Source organism: Elaeis guineensis, chromosome 13, assembly GCF_000442705.2.
Source record: "Elaeis guineensis isolate ETL-2024a chromosome 13, EG11, whole genome shotgun sequence".
Taxonomy (NCBI): domain Eukaryota; kingdom Viridiplantae; phylum Streptophyta; class Magnoliopsida; order Arecales; family Arecaceae; genus Elaeis; species Elaeis guineensis.
The window spans coordinates 52190065-52207791 of NC_026005.2; the positions used below are offsets into that span (position 1 = coordinate 52190065).

A 17727-nucleotide genomic window follows, 5' to 3' on the forward strand; every position below is an offset into this window, starting at 1 on the left:
TCAAATACCTATTTTTGATCAAGTCAAGCTCACTTCCGAGGCCCCATCCACATCCGAATCCAGGTAGTCAACTCCCTGTATCCGCGTCCAAGTCAATGAGAATGGCTTACCCGGATCCTGCTAAACGACAAAATCAAACAAAATCCAGCAAACCACACGCGTTACTTATTAGAGGGCACCACGTCGCCCCTTTTGTCGTCTAGCCACCCCGGGTTTCCCACCGCCGTGAGCCGGTTCCCCTCCTCCCGATGACAGGCCGGAACGTGTCAAGATACAATTGTCCCGGGCAGCCACCCGGGCAGCCCAATCCTGCCCGCCCCGCCCTTTACCTTGATCACTCCACCCACGTGGCGGTCCCCGTCCCCGTGTCCCCCTACATTCTAGCTGCCGCCCCGCCCAGCGACAGCACTAACGGCGCCGTCTCTCCGCCGTTACAGTCCCCACGGAACCCGCATCGTGCGCCACGTGTTGGCGAACCAGTACACGTGGTCCCTACCAGGAATACCAAATGGTCGACGCGTGGCCCGGCGGCCAGACCACGAAGCTGGGTGGTTGGGCCGTAACTGTCCTTCGGGTAACCACGGTTCGACGAAACTGACGTAAATACCCTTATAATTTATAAAATAAGGGCATTTCATAGAAAGGATGAAGGATAAATTCGTCTTTTGGTACGGTAAGTTCTAGTGTTGCGGCATTTATTGGTCAACTAATTTACCACCAAATTCCGGGAGATGGACTTCGAACTCGAAAGGGTAACGTCCGATATAAAAAGTTTACCTCCTGTAGTTAAAAATAATCTCGGCGGTCTGCGGAAATCTACAGCAAACCAGCTCGTAAATGACCAAAATGCTCCTCAATCTGGTACCTGGTCAGATTGCCAAGCCATGATAATTGGACCCTCAAATAGCCGTCAGATGTCAATCCGACGGTATTGAAATGCGGTTATCCCTGGGAAAATGATGACACGGAGAGGTCATTATCTTAAATACGGAGGGTAAAATGGTTAAAATATGTGCTTCGAGTTCTACGGACTTTAGAGGGAGACCTCCGCAGAAGTGAGAACTGATCGCTTTTGTCCCCCTTTTTCGAAGTGGATCTTTTCTTTTTGGGTCCTCCAGAAAAGTTATAGATTTTTGATCGTAGAGGGAATGGATTCTTTGAGAAGACGATGGCCGGAGATGGCGTAATTTCTAGGGTTTATTCGGGAACAGTTGAGTTCCCAGTCGCTGTCCCCCAATCCCCATCTCGATCGCTAGCTCCGCGTTTGATCACTGTTGCGGGTTTGGCCTGTTCAAAGAGGTCCTTTTAGGGTTAGGGTTTTTTGCTTGGTTGGTCTCCCGGAATTCTTGAAGAGCTTGGAAGATTCGGTCGGCGAGGTGCTTGCTCGCAGCTTGCTTCCTTGATGCCAACTAAGTTTGGTTTCGCTTAATTTTGTTTTCTCCATTAACGAATTCGCGTTTTTTTATTTTAGAAAGTGATTTTTGTGGTTGATCTTACTTGAAAGATTCGGTCATGCTTCTGGATTTTGTGTGCCGGCTAAGGTGAGGAATTTTGGGTTTAAATCGCTCGATTCTCGAGGTTTTTAGGGTTTGAGAAGTGATAAATGTATAAATTACTGATTTTCGCTGTCTTGATCTTGTAATTGCTCGGTAATTTCGGGTTTATTCGTCTAATCTTAGAAAAGCTGGTAGCCTAGATGTGTGGATTCAGTAATTACCTCAGCTGAGCTTTTGCTGTTCTGATATTTGAAATATTTCCCCAATACCGGATTTTTCCTGGTTCTTGCTTTCTTCCTCTTGATTAGTTGTTAAATTAGTGTTTTCTTTTGAAAGCATCAGGGATCTTGCTAGACTTATGGTGGTCCTTTATATTCAATTTGAGAATGACTGAGTTCCTTCGATGTCTTAAAATTAGGGAATTCTCGTGCATGATTAACTCTATTTAATATCATATTAGTTAATTTGACGATCATTTTTATGATCCTTCTCGCACTTCTGAAGTTGTTTCATCAGCTTAATATTTCTTACTACGTCTACACATATCTTTTGCTGATCAAAGTTATCTTTACTTGCATATTTGGATAGGAAAGTTTTAGTTTGAAGATCAAGATTTAGAAGCATGGAATCACGGGCCGAGGGTACAAATACAGTAGATGCCAATGGGCAAGGTGCTCTGCCATCCACAATTAATGCTCAGCCATGGTGGCGTGGTCCTGGATTCGGTGTTATCTCACCGTCTATTCTAGCAGATAGTGCCTCTAAGTCAGCCTCAGTCAACCTCCCTGTGGGAGGTGCCAGGAACAAAGGTGGCCAAGCACAATCGCATGATAGGGCAGATGGCACAGGTGATGTTAGCAAAGAGATGCAGAATATTGGCTCACAAAGAGGTTATTCTTTCCTAGATCATGTGCTATGCGTCTTTTTTATCATTGTGATGTGCTTGTTGGATTACTCTGTTCGCTATATGTTGATTTCGTCTCTGTTTTTCAAGATGATTGCTCATAGCCAAAAAAAGTGACATGTGCTTACTCTTCTGGGTTTCATGATCCCTAATAAGTTTGAGATGTGCCTGTTTATGGCGTCACTCATCTAAATCCTTAAGTTATTTTATGCATAATCACAGAAATTGAAGGTAGTGATGGTAGTAGTACAAATGGGGTGATACACCTCCCCTGTTAGAATTATAGTAGTTCCTTCTTTTAATGATCATGACTAACCATTGTCATCACCACCACCATCATCTAATTCTATTCTCATCAAGTAGGTGGTTGGCTATCGAGCACAACACTAAGTTGATTAGAACCTATGGTATTTGCTACCAATTGTCAACTTAATGTCAGTCCTCTAGAAGTGCTAAATTCCTATACAATACAGATTTAGGCAAGAGAAGGCCTTGTGTTGAAACCTATAAGGCCAGCTGCTAGGTGAAGGACCGTAACTTATTTATTGCAGTTTAAGCTCCTGCAACCAAGGACTAACCCTTCAACTCCCCCAGGCTAGGCTTAAAGAGAGTCTAGAAGAAGGTGGAAGATGTTACTTAGGCCATAGGGGCTATGTTTTTGTCTTACTCATGAATAAGCTAAAGAGCCATACAGAATGTAGGCTTATGAATTATTATAAGCCATTTTGACTAAGTTGGTCTATGGCAGGGGAAACCAAAGCTGTATTCTCCTGATATTTTTCCTATCTTACTACGCACTGGAAAAACAAATCAGTAGATGCTTTGGGATAGTTGTAAGGTTCTAACAATGGAACAGCTCAAACTGCTTCTTGGAACGAAGTACATATATAATTGTTTACTGTAATTTGGTGATACATTGTCGATTTAATGGTATCCAAATTTCCATTGCATGGGAAAACTATATTCACTGTATGACCTTTCAAGAAGATATAAGTGCAGAGTGTTCAGGTAGCGTACTTGGTAGCATCCATTTTATATTATGTTGTGATTTCATGGAGTTTTTACTATTTAGGGTTCAAGAGCATGTTTTTTACACCTATATCAGTGGCAATATCGGCAATCACTATTCCATATTCTGAAGTGCCTGTCTGAACTCTATGTTTTCTTGAAGTGGGTATTAGTACTGGCTACTCACAAAGGCCTTATTTGTATGGTTAGATGGAAGCTTTGGACAGGAACACCATCATCTGCAGCCTGTCTCATCTACCATGCCTCCTATGATGCCTGAATACCTTGCACCACATACCCAGCTGGAACTTGGTCAATCAATTGTGGGATTTCTTGCACTTTCTTCATTTTCCTTATTATTTGAACTATATTGTGTAATTAGAATCATTTGATCATTTTTTCATAGGGCTTCTAGGCTATATTGTCAGCGGTGCATTCGTTATCAATTTTTTTTATATATTTTTTTATTTGCCTTCTGATATTTATGTTGCCTCATATGTACAGGCTTGTGCGACATATTCATATTCTGATCCTTATTTGTCTCGCGTCATGGCTCCTTATGGAACTCAAGCACTGGTACGTAAGTTGCATGTATATATTAACAGCATATTTTGAGGGTAATGTTGCCTACTTTCAGTTATATATGATGAATATATTATTCTCATGCTATGCATATGCATCAGAAGTTGTTTAATTTTACCTTCTCCTCTTGTAGTGGAACCCTGTGTCTGTATTCTGAATTTCATCTTGTTGCTGCAAGACTATTGGAATTTTATAGTATGCTTGTTGTTTCCTTTTTTCGTTGCTAACATACAATTTATGTTTATTGGTTGGAGGTGTAATCAAACATTTTTTTCTTCATAAACTTATAGGATAACTGCATCACTATATTGAGCAGAAAAGTCAATGAATTCTATGTTTGCAAATTTCCTGCTTAAGATGTGAAAATTGGCTGACTGAAACTGATCTTCATGGGAGTTGTTTCAGGTGCATCCACAGTTACTTGGGATGCCTTATACTCGCATGCCTTTGCCTCTTGAAATGACAGAGGAGCCTGTTTATGTAAATGCCAAGCAATATCATGGAATTCTAAGGCGTAGGCAATCACGTGCCAAGGCTGAGCTTGAGAAGAAAGTTATAAAAGTTAGAAAGGTAGATGCAGATAAACTCATCTGACATATTCTATATATTACTTTATTTAGTTTCTTGTGTGCATATATCATCAGGGTTCCTTGATGCATTTTAAGGACATTTGATTTTTTCATGGCATAAAAAATATTCACATATTAATTAAAATTTTCTCAGATAATTTATTATATTTTGTAATCTGAACATAAAATATATTATAACTGACTTGTATATTACCTGATCTGCAAATTGGTTTGAGGATCAGTTGTTATAACATGTATGAACAGATTGGTAATGGACTGGTGGGACTATTCCTTTTTTTATAAGGAATGTCCTCAAAATACCTGATTTAGGAATCTGCACCACCTTCCTTTCCCTCTTCTTGTGATTCTTTCCCTCTGGAAATATATAGGATTTTTACCAAATTAGTAGTTTTATCATTCACAATATTTGCTATCTGTTCATGATCGACTCATGTTGGACTTGGAGTTTGACTTGATAAGAGTTTTCCTGATCCATAGGGGACCCTAGAAATGTGGAATCATAAATGTGCTAGTCGAGCTTGTGGCTTTCCTAGCATGCTCATGGTGGCTCAACTAAGCTCAAAATATGGATCAACACATATGCAATGTTTATTTCTTATAAGTTGTTAATTAAAACTTATTCTTCATTGTTGTTTAGTGAATACTATCATGTTATTTACTTTAAAAGATAGTTCATTAGACCTTAATCTAACAGCTTATCTTAGGTCATAATATATGAAATGTCGTAGGGTTTTTTGATTCTACGCTCCCAACAATCCCTCAAGTGAGCTACATGGGGACAGCTTAAGTGCAGTTCAAAACTAATTGAATTGAGCTCAATCTCACCTTATATCAATAAAGGATTGAACTTGGCCCAGTTATAATGCAAGTCTAGCTTGAGCATCTGTTGACTCGCTTGAGCTTAGGGTTGTTTACCCCCTAATCTGAAGTTGCACAATGTGGGAGCAAAGCTGCTTCCAATGATGGTGTACTTAGGTTCAAATATTAGTGCATGATTGCTTAGGTTCAAATAAAAGACTCTTTACATGGTAATATGTATTTAGAAATCATATCATATCCTTTGGTAGGAATATCTTGACTTAGATCTGATGAAATAGAAGAGGCATGTATTCAAATACATATCTAGTGCTAGACATTGGTAAGCTTCAAATCTCTAGGAATTAGATTGGGAAATGGTTTTGGTTATCATGCTACACTTAAGATACTGGACATCAATGTTCGCAATCTCAGTATTGGAAACCGTATTGATACCTTACAGGTACGATATGGTATCACCCTGTACTAAAATAGCTTTTTAACAATTTTTCTCAATTTTTCTCTCGGTATGCCTCGATACAAGTTGGTACACCTTTATTTAGGTTGGTATGCAGCTTGGTACATCTTGGTATGCCTCGATACAAGTCGGTATAAGCAATATGCCTTGGTACAGGGAGGTACAGGAGTTGTACCACCTTGATGTTGAGTTTCATTTAAGTTTCCTCCTGGTATGGTACGGTATGCCTCTTACTACTTGGTATGGGGTGGTGCTGCAGACCATGCTTAAGATAGAAGGTCTTCATAGCTTGATCTCAGAGTTACCTCATATTGCTATGTTGAATTATCATACTACATTAAAAAAAAAAGGGGGAACATAATACCCAGTCTTTTTTTTTTTTATACTAGACTTTAAAATGCGGTCCCTTGACCATTATCATTTAACTTTTAGTCCTACACACACTTTCAAGTTGTATCTGTGTATACAATTATATGTAACTATATATGCATTGGAGAATAAGTGTGTGCAGACACTAGGGACTAGGAGTTAAAGAAACTTTGAAACTTGAGGTGGGTGTTTAAGTCCTAGTCAAGAGGGACTAAAAGTTATAGTCTGGTAAATGGGCAGCTACAATTTACAGTATAAGGAAGTGTATGATAAGACACGGACATAATGTTCTTAAATGCTTGAAATATGTGGAGAATAAGTTTTGTTATTTGATGATTTATGTACGAGTAGTATCAATGATGTCATTACGAGTATTTGCATTTGCATTGGTTGCCTTTGGAAGAAGTGAAAAACCATATGAGAATTTTTACGAATGGGAGTCATGACAGAATGATGGAGAATTATGTAAGATAGTATGGGTTACCATGTAGTATTTAACTACATGCTAGTTCTTCATGCATTCATTGTTGGCTGTACCGTGACAGCTTTTAGACCACAAGATGCTGAAATAGGATGACTTAAGCTGGAGTTTATGATGATAGAAACTAAAATACGTACATCAAGATTCTATGCTTGAAATTTTAGTTTTAAATGAATGGAAGTTGAAAGCTGAGTTTTCTGGACAGAACTCATGGTGAAAATATTTTGTTCTTCGAAGAGGGGAACAGATTGGATTTCATTGTATATAGACATATGATTGAGTTAATTATTGACCATTAGATATTAGGAAGGGGATAGCTTTTGACCATAGATCTCATAATTAATGGAACTTAATTGTTGAAAAATTAACAGTACAGGGAAGAATTTATGGATGAAATCTTAGGTTTAATGACCACGTTCTTTGCTTGAAATGACTGTCAAAGTTACCAATAGAACAGAGAGAAATTGAATGAAAGATGCAGATATAGAGATGTTAGATAAATAAAAGAACAAAATGCCAAATAATGCTAGAGAAGACAGGTTCACTAAATCTGCACCATTTCCCTAGAAGCAATCATTAAGGGTTTTTATGAGTCACTATAAAATATGAGAAACTACTGAAATTATTATTAAACTGCATAATTATTTTAAAAGACAAGGGTTTTGATCCTTATAAATCACTGAAATGAAGGCCAGTTTCGTCACACGTCTTTTGTCCTCTTGTGTGCCTAGTGTAAATGGACATGCGGTGAAAGGGCTATCACTTTTACGAGATTCCTTAAAAATGAGACAGCAAACAATTGTATTGAGGACATAACACGTAGGACAATATGTGGAAAAGATGATCAAAGAACTTTTTGGCAGAATGTTATGTAGAAAACACCAATCTTTGCTCCTATTTCTGTTATATGGGTCATATAACAGAAGGAAAATGAACAGAATATCATATGTAGTGGAAAATGAACAGAATATCTTATGATACTACATAGCCATTTTTTTCCTTATACCTTGTATTTATTTGTTTAACTTGCATTATTTTGGTTTATATTGATGGATGGTATAACTTGTACACCCTGACTCTTGTTCGTCTTGTTATATGGTTTCAAGCTCATATAGATTTATATAACACAATCAGTAGAGAAATGTTCTAATTTCATTCCTTACTATTAAATTATTTCCTGTCAGTATATGAGTGTATTTCTGGTGGGTTTTCTTGTTATTTTCTTTGTCTTTCCTCGTCAAAATTAGGCTGGAACAGTTCATAATGTTATTCACCATAGTTATCTTATATGTCTAAATGTTTAGTTGTACTTTAGTGCAAGGTTTTGTGCCGATCACCTAACTGTATGATACAGTACAGTACCATGTCATTCCATTCTGGGTCCTTACTGACACAATAGAGCCAGTGAGGGGGAGAGAGACAAGGTAAGAGAGGGGGGGGGGGGGGGGGGGGGGGGGGAGAGGGGGGGCTTTTTTAAAGTGAACTGGCACATGTTGATAGCATGTTCTGTATTCAAGAGGTAGTATCTTTCGGATCTTGCCATGAGGCTGATCATGGGCATAGTTGTATAGGCTAAGAGAGAGTTGATGGGATATTGATATTGATTGGAAAGGAAAAAATTATTGATTTGATTCATAGCATATTTCAAAAGAAATGATGTTGATAAATGTATATGCACTTTGTATTCTATATTTGTTTAGCTACTATGATTTACAATAGCAAATTCTGAAATTCACATTCTTTTGCATATTTGTTTGATTCAACTAGAGGTATAGGTGACATTGAGTCACCAAAGCTCACTTTTTCTTTTTTATTTTTTAAATTTATAATGACTCAGGAATTTATTTAAAAAGGCTAGCCAAAAGATATTATTTAGATTTTTTGGCCCTGTATAAGTATCCAAAATCTATCCAATGCATAGTCGATATAGGATTAAACACATGTATGGTACATACTCCTCTTGTTTAAGCTCTAGTATCTTTGTTAGGCTAAAGATTCTAATCTATTTAAATCCAATCATAAATATCACGCTCAGCTCATGGTCAAGTCATATAGGCATATGCTGCAGTGTCCCCTATTCCACATGGGCATGGGCCGGGTCTATTCTGATGCCATTTGTAATAACTCAAGATCTTAGCCCAAAAGGCAACGCAGAAAGTATTATTTGGATTCCTTTGCCTTGTATTAGTACTCAAGATCTACACAATGCATCACCGATGTGGGACCAAACATGCTCACATGGATCTTCACATGACATATATGTATATGAAATAAGCAGGCCTTGCTTATCCTGTGGGATTAAACCTAATGGATGTGTGGCTATCTATTACATGCGTAGCTCGTCCTATCAAGATCAGTTGTGACATGTCTTACTAAGCCTTATGTTGCAATGACCCATCTGTTGTATGGCCCTTTATTTTTCTATGATGATGTAAAGTAACTATTTGGAACTAACTTTTAGGTATTTTGCCTCCCTGTTCCTTTTCCACTTAAACACCATCCTTTGTGTAGTGTTTGATTGGCTGTCACTATTAGACATACTATATTTCTTAATGATTCCTTATTTCCATCAACCACACCCATAGTGCTTCTTTACTTTTCTAAGAGATCTGCTTCCTTAATCCCTCAACTCTCTTATTCAAGTAACTGAGGCTATGCTATTGATGCCATGCAAAGTTTGCTGTCTTGGTATTGGGCCTTATTATTGGTGCCACCTTATTACTATGTCGGTGTGCTCAATATGTATGGTTTTATTATATACTTATGCAATCTGGTAAAACTACCAGTATAATGATCATATTGCTGTGTACAGCTTTTCTTTTCTATCCTTTAATTCAACAGTTAATATGAATTTCCTTGAGACTTGGCTTCAAAGAGCATGTCCTTCACGATTCTTTAGTTTTCAACAATTGCATGTTACATTATTGTAGCTAGCACAAATGCATAACATGTCAAGGTTTCTTAGCTTTGCTGTTAGATCTCAAACCTTATGGATATCATCAGTCAAAATAATTTTTATGCAGTTAAATTTTCATTAGTGTTCTTTTGGTTTAATTTCTTATTGGTTTTTCTAGTTTCATACCTTTCACCTTTTTTAGCTTTCTTATATGTATCAATAATACATGTAATCCTGTATGCCACTACAGACCACTATAGATAGTATATTGTCTTTGTTGTTCCTTATGTTGTCCTTTTGTTTACAACCTTAGATACATTAAATTTCAATAAATTCCATGACTCTGTCATAGCTGGCATTATCATGGGCACACTACCATTTATTCCTCTTTTTCTTTTGACCCTGCCATCTTTTTTATGATATATTAGGAATTGCTGCATATTCTTAAAAAAGTTAATAAATGTTGGTTGTACTTGTGTGAGACCTGCCACCTATATAACTGTCCTGATCTGTTGTTCTTGTTCAATTACATATATGTTAAATACTTGTGCCTTTATGTTTCGCAAGTTTAACTTGAATCTCTGGACATGACTTCTACTTTGAAGTTTGAAAATAACAACTTTTTGGTTTTCAGGATCCTGCTTGAGGATTCTTTTGCAAGTTGAATTATAACCATTTTAAAACTTCAAAAACTAAATTTCAATATGATTTCAGTTGTTATTTCTCTTATTGATTTATTTTCTGTGTAAACTTGTTCACATCCACAAAAAATAAAAGTGCACACAGATGTTCCTTTTTTGAAAGAAAAAGATGCAAGGCCACCTGTAATTTCTTCAGAGGTAAGAGAGTTACAGAGAAGGGAAAGAGGAGAGATTAGACAGAGTCTAATCGGAAAGAAAAGAGAAAAAATACATCAATTGTTTATCTTCCTGATGTTGTTCCAAGATACACAGATGTTCAAGGTAGAAAGATGTAGAAAAATGCTTTGACATTTCTTTTCCCTCGTTGAGGAAAAAATCTCTGTTCTGTATTTCCTATTTCGTTCCGTTCTCCCAAAATGAAAATCCAAAATGGTCACCATGATAGAGGATGATTGTGTTTTTTGATGCACATCTAGATGTTTTTTAATGTGCATCCGTACCTTCAGAATTCGATCTTTTAGGCAATGCGAGCATAATGCAGCAAGATCCCGGTAGCTTTAGATACATGACCATTTCTTTTTCTCTGGTATTGGTTTATTGTTTTCCACTGTCCTGCCCATGTGTCAAAATTGTAGAAGGAACTCAGCCTAAAAGCATAGCAAATAAAAATTATTGTGAACGGGTACATTAACCAAGGATTGTAGGGTCTGATACTTGAGATCTCTATGTGTCATCCTTGTCTGATACTTGGGATCTCTACATTGTCATCCTCAGAGCATATGATGTATGTAATCTGCAAACTTTAGAATTGAAGGCTGATATGTTTTGAGCAATTTAGTTTTTAACCTCAAATATTTTTTCTTTTCAATTATTATATCTTATTGCAAGGTTTGCTTTCTTTGACAATCATGTTGTAGATCTGTGATAAAGATATAACTTTCATATTCCTGTATACTGACTTTTTCTTAGAACTTCTATTTCCATGTTTCTGTTATCAACAGTTAAACTTTTGTTCAGCATTTTTTACTGCAAACATTGAAGGCATCTGAGGTCTAAACACTAAATGCAAGCAAGCCTTAATGTTCAATGATAATTTCTATCTCAAAACCTGAGCCTGTGAAATAAAAAGTTTTTGGTTCAGTCTTGTTTCCATGTATCTAAGCTTTCATATCATCTACTTTTTGGCCCATTTACCTGTTTTCCTTGTTTGAACCCTGTCTAAGCCCATGTTGTTTGTAACCATTTCACCATATTCTTTCTGATCTGTCTATTATCTATCTCAGCATCCTCTACTCTGCTGAGTAACTCTTGCTTAATTCATTTCATTGCCCAACCTCTTTGATTCCATAAAACTTATAAAATGTGCTGCATGTCATTCACACCCCTATTGACTTTTTGCTATGTAGATGAAAGGCTACCTGAGTTTCTGATGAGGGATTCAACTTAAGAGTTACTTTATTCAATATTTATGGTTATTGATTATTATGACTACACCAGTACCATCCTGCTAGTGAGTATGAAAGTGATCTCTGTATGAAAATCCAATGACGTGATGCATGGATGTATCCTTCATTCTGCAGCCGTATCTTCATGAATCTCGTCACCTTCATGCAATGAGGAGGGCAAGGGGTTGTGGAGGTCGTTTTCTCAACACAAAGAAAGCTGAAGCTAATGCTGCTATCACTAACCCTGAGAATGGGGGGAATACAGGTGCATCAATTCCAACGCAGTCAGCTAGCTCCTCCGCTTCCCCAGTTCTGCCCTCCAACTGTCCGGGAAGCAATATGAATGAAATAAAAAGGCCAGTAGTTCAAGATATATGCGAAGCACAGGCGTATACTAATGGTAATGATGGCTACAAACAGCAGTCTGGCTTCCAATTGTCATCTTTTCACTCCAAATCAGGTGAGAGGGTGGAGGAAGGGGACTGCTCAGGACAGCAGCGTGGTGGCATCCTTGTGAATCGGCCCCCAAACAGGGCTGTCGCCATCCAGTGATTATCCCTCATGAGCATGGCTAGTGTTTCCAGCATTTCCCAGTCAAGTCTGATATACATGTCACTTTCTAGTTTAATTTGCTCACAGCTTATGTTGGTGGTACTTCTGAGAAGGACTCCTCTGCTTGTTCCACTGCTTGATTTAGGTGAAGGCAAGAGGGCAAGCTGGAGGCATGGGGCCAATTCAAGAGGGATGTCATTGGTAGGTCTGATGTTTAAAGGCAATTCATTCTTGGCTTTATCTTTCCATTTGCTTTTCTTTCTTTATTTTCTTTTCTTGTGTTGTGGGAGGAAGCAAGCAAAGGGAGAACAGCTGTGTAGGTCGGTCTAGTGTAACAGTTGGTCTTATTCTTCTCTGTTTTAGTGTCTTCTCATATCTGTTGAAATACTTGTACCATGAAAAGGGATGGCAGAATGAAGTAATCTAGTAGTAACTGTAAACATGCCCTTGTTTAACTTTATTGGTTTGAAGATTACAGCAATCCAAATCAATGGTAAGGCCTGCTGTTCATGAAAACATCTCGATATTCTCTCATCTGTTATGAGATGGAGTCTCTAGTGATCTTGGGTGCATATGCTGTCATATGCAATGTTTCGGCATTTTGGTGGTTGATGGATGTTCATCGAGGTTTCAGTTGCTGCAAGTTGACAGGGAGTTTGGCTCGTGTATTCTGTGCTGGCGTTTTGGTGGTTGATGGTTGCAAGTTTAGTTCTGCTTGTGTATTCTGAGTTGCTGGCTTATTAATGCAGCATCTTGCCAGCCGTGTTAAACGAGGTTACATTCAAACCTTGTGGCTGGGATAAGGGGACTAGGAATCTGCTAAATGGCAAAAGGGTGCACTCAGGCATGGATGGCATGAAAAGTCCAAGAAGGCGGGAGCCTTCTTGTCTGATCAGTGTTCCTCAACTTCATCATTCTTCTTGTTTCTGAACCATTTTGAGGTTCTTCTTCCTTCCTCCAATAACATAAACCGGTGGTGGTACCTCTTTGCTCAACTAGATGTTCTGGGTTCAAAAAGTTTCGAATGGTGCATATTTACGTGCTAGTTCTTTTTTCACTTAAAACGTATTCGCTGTTGGTAGGTAATGCTGTTGCGGTCAATCTCCTCGTCGTCTGTTCGTCGGGAACGAGCGTCTGCAAAAGAAAGTCCGCACTGATCGAAGGCGGCTCCGGCGGGGATCCTCCGACGGTCAAGTCAGAGAGGAGACTAGGCAACAGTGAAAAGAAAACAAGGAGCTCAACGAGAGAGGGAAAGAGAGAGAGGGAGCAAGCCCAAGAGTTTCGAAGGGACCTCTAGCAGTGTTGCCTTCTCCGATATATATAGTGGAGCATGGTATGGCGTCGTCATTAATGGCACGGACAATTGAAGAATTGTCAACTCACTGTAGACCGTCAGAGTCGCCGTGAAGGTGTCACATCGTCGTGGGGCTGTCAAATCGCTAGGGTTGACCCATGCCTTAGGTGGGACAATGCCCCTAGGCGGCAATGCCGCATGCTGTTGTCAGGACTGATAGTCTCTGGCAGTAGTACGATGATTGGAGGAGTCGACCGATCCTAGGTCGACGGTCAGTTGACGGGTGTCGGGTGGAGATTCGGACCCCTCCGACGGTCAGTCAGGCATGTCGCGGGAGTCGGGCATCGGACCCTCTGGTGCAGTCGGTCGGGAGGGCGGACAAGGTCTGCCCGATCGACATGTCCTCGGTTAGTCGACAGCCGTCGATCGGTCGGTAACGGCACCCGACGACCGATCGGTCGGTCGGTCGTGTATGCCCGATTATAAGTCGACATGAGCGGGGTCGGTCGGTATTCCCCAACAGTTGCCCCCCCTCCACTCCTGAGTCGGACGGCGCGCTGGCTGATGTCTTCGTTCGGGCAGTAGCGTCGGGCGAAAAGGAGTGGATCTTCGGTGTATCAAGTTCCGACCGTACCATGGGCTGACATGATGTCAGGCGTCTCATGAATGCCGGGCGATTCGCTGGCGTCAGATGTCCAGTCGGTGTCAGACGTTCTGTCCCGTCAGCGTCATACGTCCCGTCGACGTCAGGTGTCATGTCGGTGTCGGACGTCCTATAGGTGTCAGACGTCTCGTCCCATCGGGAAGGGAAACCGTCGTTCCCGCCGCCCCTTCGGGGACACGAAACGTCACTGCCTCTGTGCCACGTGGCACGTGGCCATTGGGACGGATCCGTTGGAGCGGATTGAGGTGACGCGGCTCGATTTGAGGATGGGTGCGTCGAACCGTCGGGCCGACGGACGGATCGGATGATGCCACATGGCCAGAACGACGACGGTTGGCGGAGCTGCTGAAGGCCAACACCGACATATTTGCTTGGTCGGCAGCAAATATGTCGGGCATCCCCCCGGAGACAATAACGCACCGACTCAACATCGACCCGACGATGAGGCTGGTGAGACAAAAGAAAAGGTCTTTTGCTCCTGAAAGACAGAAGGCCATCGACGAAGAAGTGGACAAGCTACTCGAGGTGGGCTTCATCAGAAAAGCCACATATCCCAATTGGCTCGCCAATGTTGTCATGGTCAAGAAAGCCAACGGAAAGTGGAGGATTTGTATCGACTACACCGACTTGAATCGGGCCTGTCCGAAAGATAGCTTTTCACTTCCAAAGATCGACCAGCTGGTGGATGCGACGTCCGGATTTCGGCTGCTTAGCTTCATGGATGCCTTCGTCGGGTACAATCAGATCTGGATGGCGCCCGAAGATGAGGAGCACACTTCCTTCGTGACCCCCAAGGGCCTCTACTGCTACCGAGTAATGCCCTTCAGGCTGAAGAATGCCGGCGCCACCTACCAACGACTTGTCAATAAGGTCTTCAAAGACCAGATCGGGTGCAATATGGAAGTATACGTGGACGACATGCTGGTAAAAAGTGCGCAGACTGCAGATCATGTTCGAGACCTCGAGAGGCTTTTCGCACTCTACGACAACATCGAATGAAGCTGAATCCGACTAAGTGCACTTTTGGAGTGACCTCGGGGAAGTTTCTCGGGTTCCTCATTTCTCAACGAGGATCGAGGCTAACCCTGAGAAAATAAAGGCAATCATCGACATGCGCCATCCGAACATCAAGAAGGAGGTCCAGCAGCTGAACGGAAAGATCGTCGCCCTCAGCCGGTTCATCTCTCGATCGGTTGAAAGGTGCCTCCCATTCTTCAAAACTCTGAGGCAGGCGAAGGGCTTCTCTTGGTCGGATGAGTGCCAACGGGCCTTCGAGGATCTGAAGAGGTATTTGGCTTCCCCGCCGTTGCTTGTGAAGCCTGGGGTCGGGGAGACATTGTATCTCTATTTGGACCATGAAACGGGGGCTGAGGGCATCCCGATTCACTTACTCCCTGGACAAGACCCTCCCCCGGACGTATGCCGAATTGTTGGAGTGCGCGTACAAGTACATGCATGCGGACGAAGGAGCCTCCGACCGGCGCTTGACTGAATTCAAGGGCCCGAAGGAGAAGCGAAGAAAGGGTCGGGACCCCGCCGAACCTAGCAGGCCCCCGACTGACGGTCGGGTCTCACCTCCGCGATGAAACCAGAAGTCGCTCCGACGGCAGACTCCAAGGCCGACACACCCCAGGTACGATTCCTACACTCCCCTCTCTGCTCCTCGTGCGCAGATTTTGATGGAAATCGAAGGGGAAGAGTACCTGCGACGGCCTCCGCCTTTGAAGGCAAAGGGCCTCGACCGACGGAAGTATTGCCGATTCCACCGGGGCCACGGCCACAATACCGAGCAATGCATCCAGCTTAAGGATAAGATCATCGGTCGAGATCTACTGTCCAGTCGTACCAACCCATCACCTCCACCCAATCGTGAGGTATTGTCCGCTTTGGAACGGGGCCCAGGCCTTTGACCCAGTCAGCACCCCTCCCCTCACGGTTTTGCCCCGCAAAAGGTACCTCACGTGGGAGAGGGAGGCTGGTAGTACTTAAGCAGTAGGCTCTCTTGTATGTTTCCGGTATGGGACTTTCGGGCTCGAAGCCCCCGATGCCCATCCCACAACAGCCCCCCTGCAAGGGAGCGTACTGCTGCAGGTAGGGGACGGGTTCCCACAGACGGTGCCATCGGTCGAGATCTACTACCCAGTCGTACCAACCCATCACCTCCACCCAATCGTGAGGTATTGTCCGCTTTGGAATGGGGCCCAGGCCTTTGATCCAGTCAGCACCCCGCCCCTTACGGTTTTGTCCCGTAAAAGGCGCCTCATGTGGGAGAGGGAGGCTGGTAGTACTTAAGCAGTAGGCTCACTTGTATGTTTTTGGTATGGAACTTTCGGGCTCGAAGCCCCCGATGCCCATCCCACAATAAATCCTTTTGTTAAGCTCTCTGCAAACCCTGTCCCAAATATTTGGAGCAGGATTTACTTCGCAATCAGTGGTAGGTTTCTTTTATCAAGAAAAAGCTCAGTGGTTAGTTTCTGCAAGGTGGGTGCTTGTGCTGTCTGCATTTATGGACTAATGCGTCCGAAGGTTGATTCAGACATCTGAGTTTGATGACATACAGAACCAACTAAAATTCCTGTCCCTGTTGGCCAGCAGTATCAATCCCTCTCTGGGAGAAAATACTGTAGCTAATCCAAAGGTAGAGAGGTGGAGATAGGCTATCGTTTGGTGCAATGGCAGAAGGCTGGGGCGGGCTTTGTGGCAGAGTTTGTGTAAAAAAACCGTGCAGGGACAAAGATTAGGTTTGTCGCATATCTTAATGTTGTTTATTTGATGCATCTAATTAGAAAGAAACTAGGGTAAAAGATTTTGATGAGGACTTTGGTCTGGTGGCTAGATGTGGAGCTATTCAAGCACCAACAGTAGCCATTGAAAAATTTCCAGTTGAGGTATAACTGTAAGCCTTCAAGGATAATTGAAATAGGTCCAATCGTATAGCAGGATTTGAGATATCATGTGAAAGATAGCACTAATAAATTTCCCACCAATGTCACTAGGAACCTAATCACTGGATTTTGTAAAATACAATCATCATTAATTTTACGACAACACAACTAGATTCATTTTATATCTCTGCCTCGCTTTAGGTCCTTATATATCTTCGTTCATTATGTTGATTAATTTACTGCTACTATGGTTCTACATGGGGTTGATCAAATTGTCTCTATATCAATATCCATATATGCATCTCAGCGTATATCACCTTGGATGCTGAAATAATTACTTTTTCGAAGGTTGCCATTGACAAGACCCATGCCCTAAAAAGCTAGGCACCATTAATTTCTTTTTTTTTTTAAGGCCAACTAAAATTTCCCGTTGACAATAAAATTGTTAAATAATAATTCTTTGGTATCACAATATTACTAATCTTATCATCTTACCACATTCGTTTCATGTATTATTTATGATATTTTACTGAAGTTTCAAAAATTTTTCACCCCAATATAATTTATTGGTCTATTATATTTTATATTTATATATATATATATATATATATATATATATATATATAGAGAGAGAGAGAGAGAGAGAG

At 41.2% G+C, this 17727-nt stretch overlaps 1 protein-coding gene across 7 annotated transcripts; it reads left to right on the forward strand.

Annotated features, from left to right (window-relative positions):
* Positions 1-1055: 1055 nt before the first annotated feature.
* On the forward strand, positions 1056-12753 carry LOC105035250 (nuclear transcription factor Y subunit A-1). Of its 7 annotated transcripts, none has more exons than XM_010910740.4 (7): positions 1056-1376; positions 1472-1541; positions 2090-2386; positions 3619-3731; positions 3913-3984; positions 4396-4560; positions 11821-12753. In XM_010910740.4, the coding sequence occupies exons 3-7, from the start codon at positions 2119-2121 to the stop codon at positions 12235-12237; spliced, it is 1035 nt and encodes a 344-aa protein (XP_010909042.1). In that variant the 5' UTR covers positions 1056-1376; positions 1472-1541; positions 2090-2118; the 3' UTR covers positions 12238-12753. The 7 variants fall into 7 exon arrangements, with proteins under 7 accessions (XP_010909042.1, XP_010909041.1, XP_010909045.1 ...); XM_010910738.4 differs by having other exon boundaries at positions 1057-1376; positions 2085-2386; XM_010910739.4 differs by lacking the exon at positions 1472-1541 and having other exon boundaries at positions 1056-1413; positions 2085-2386.
* The last annotated feature ends 4974 nt before the right edge of the window (positions 12754-17727 follow it).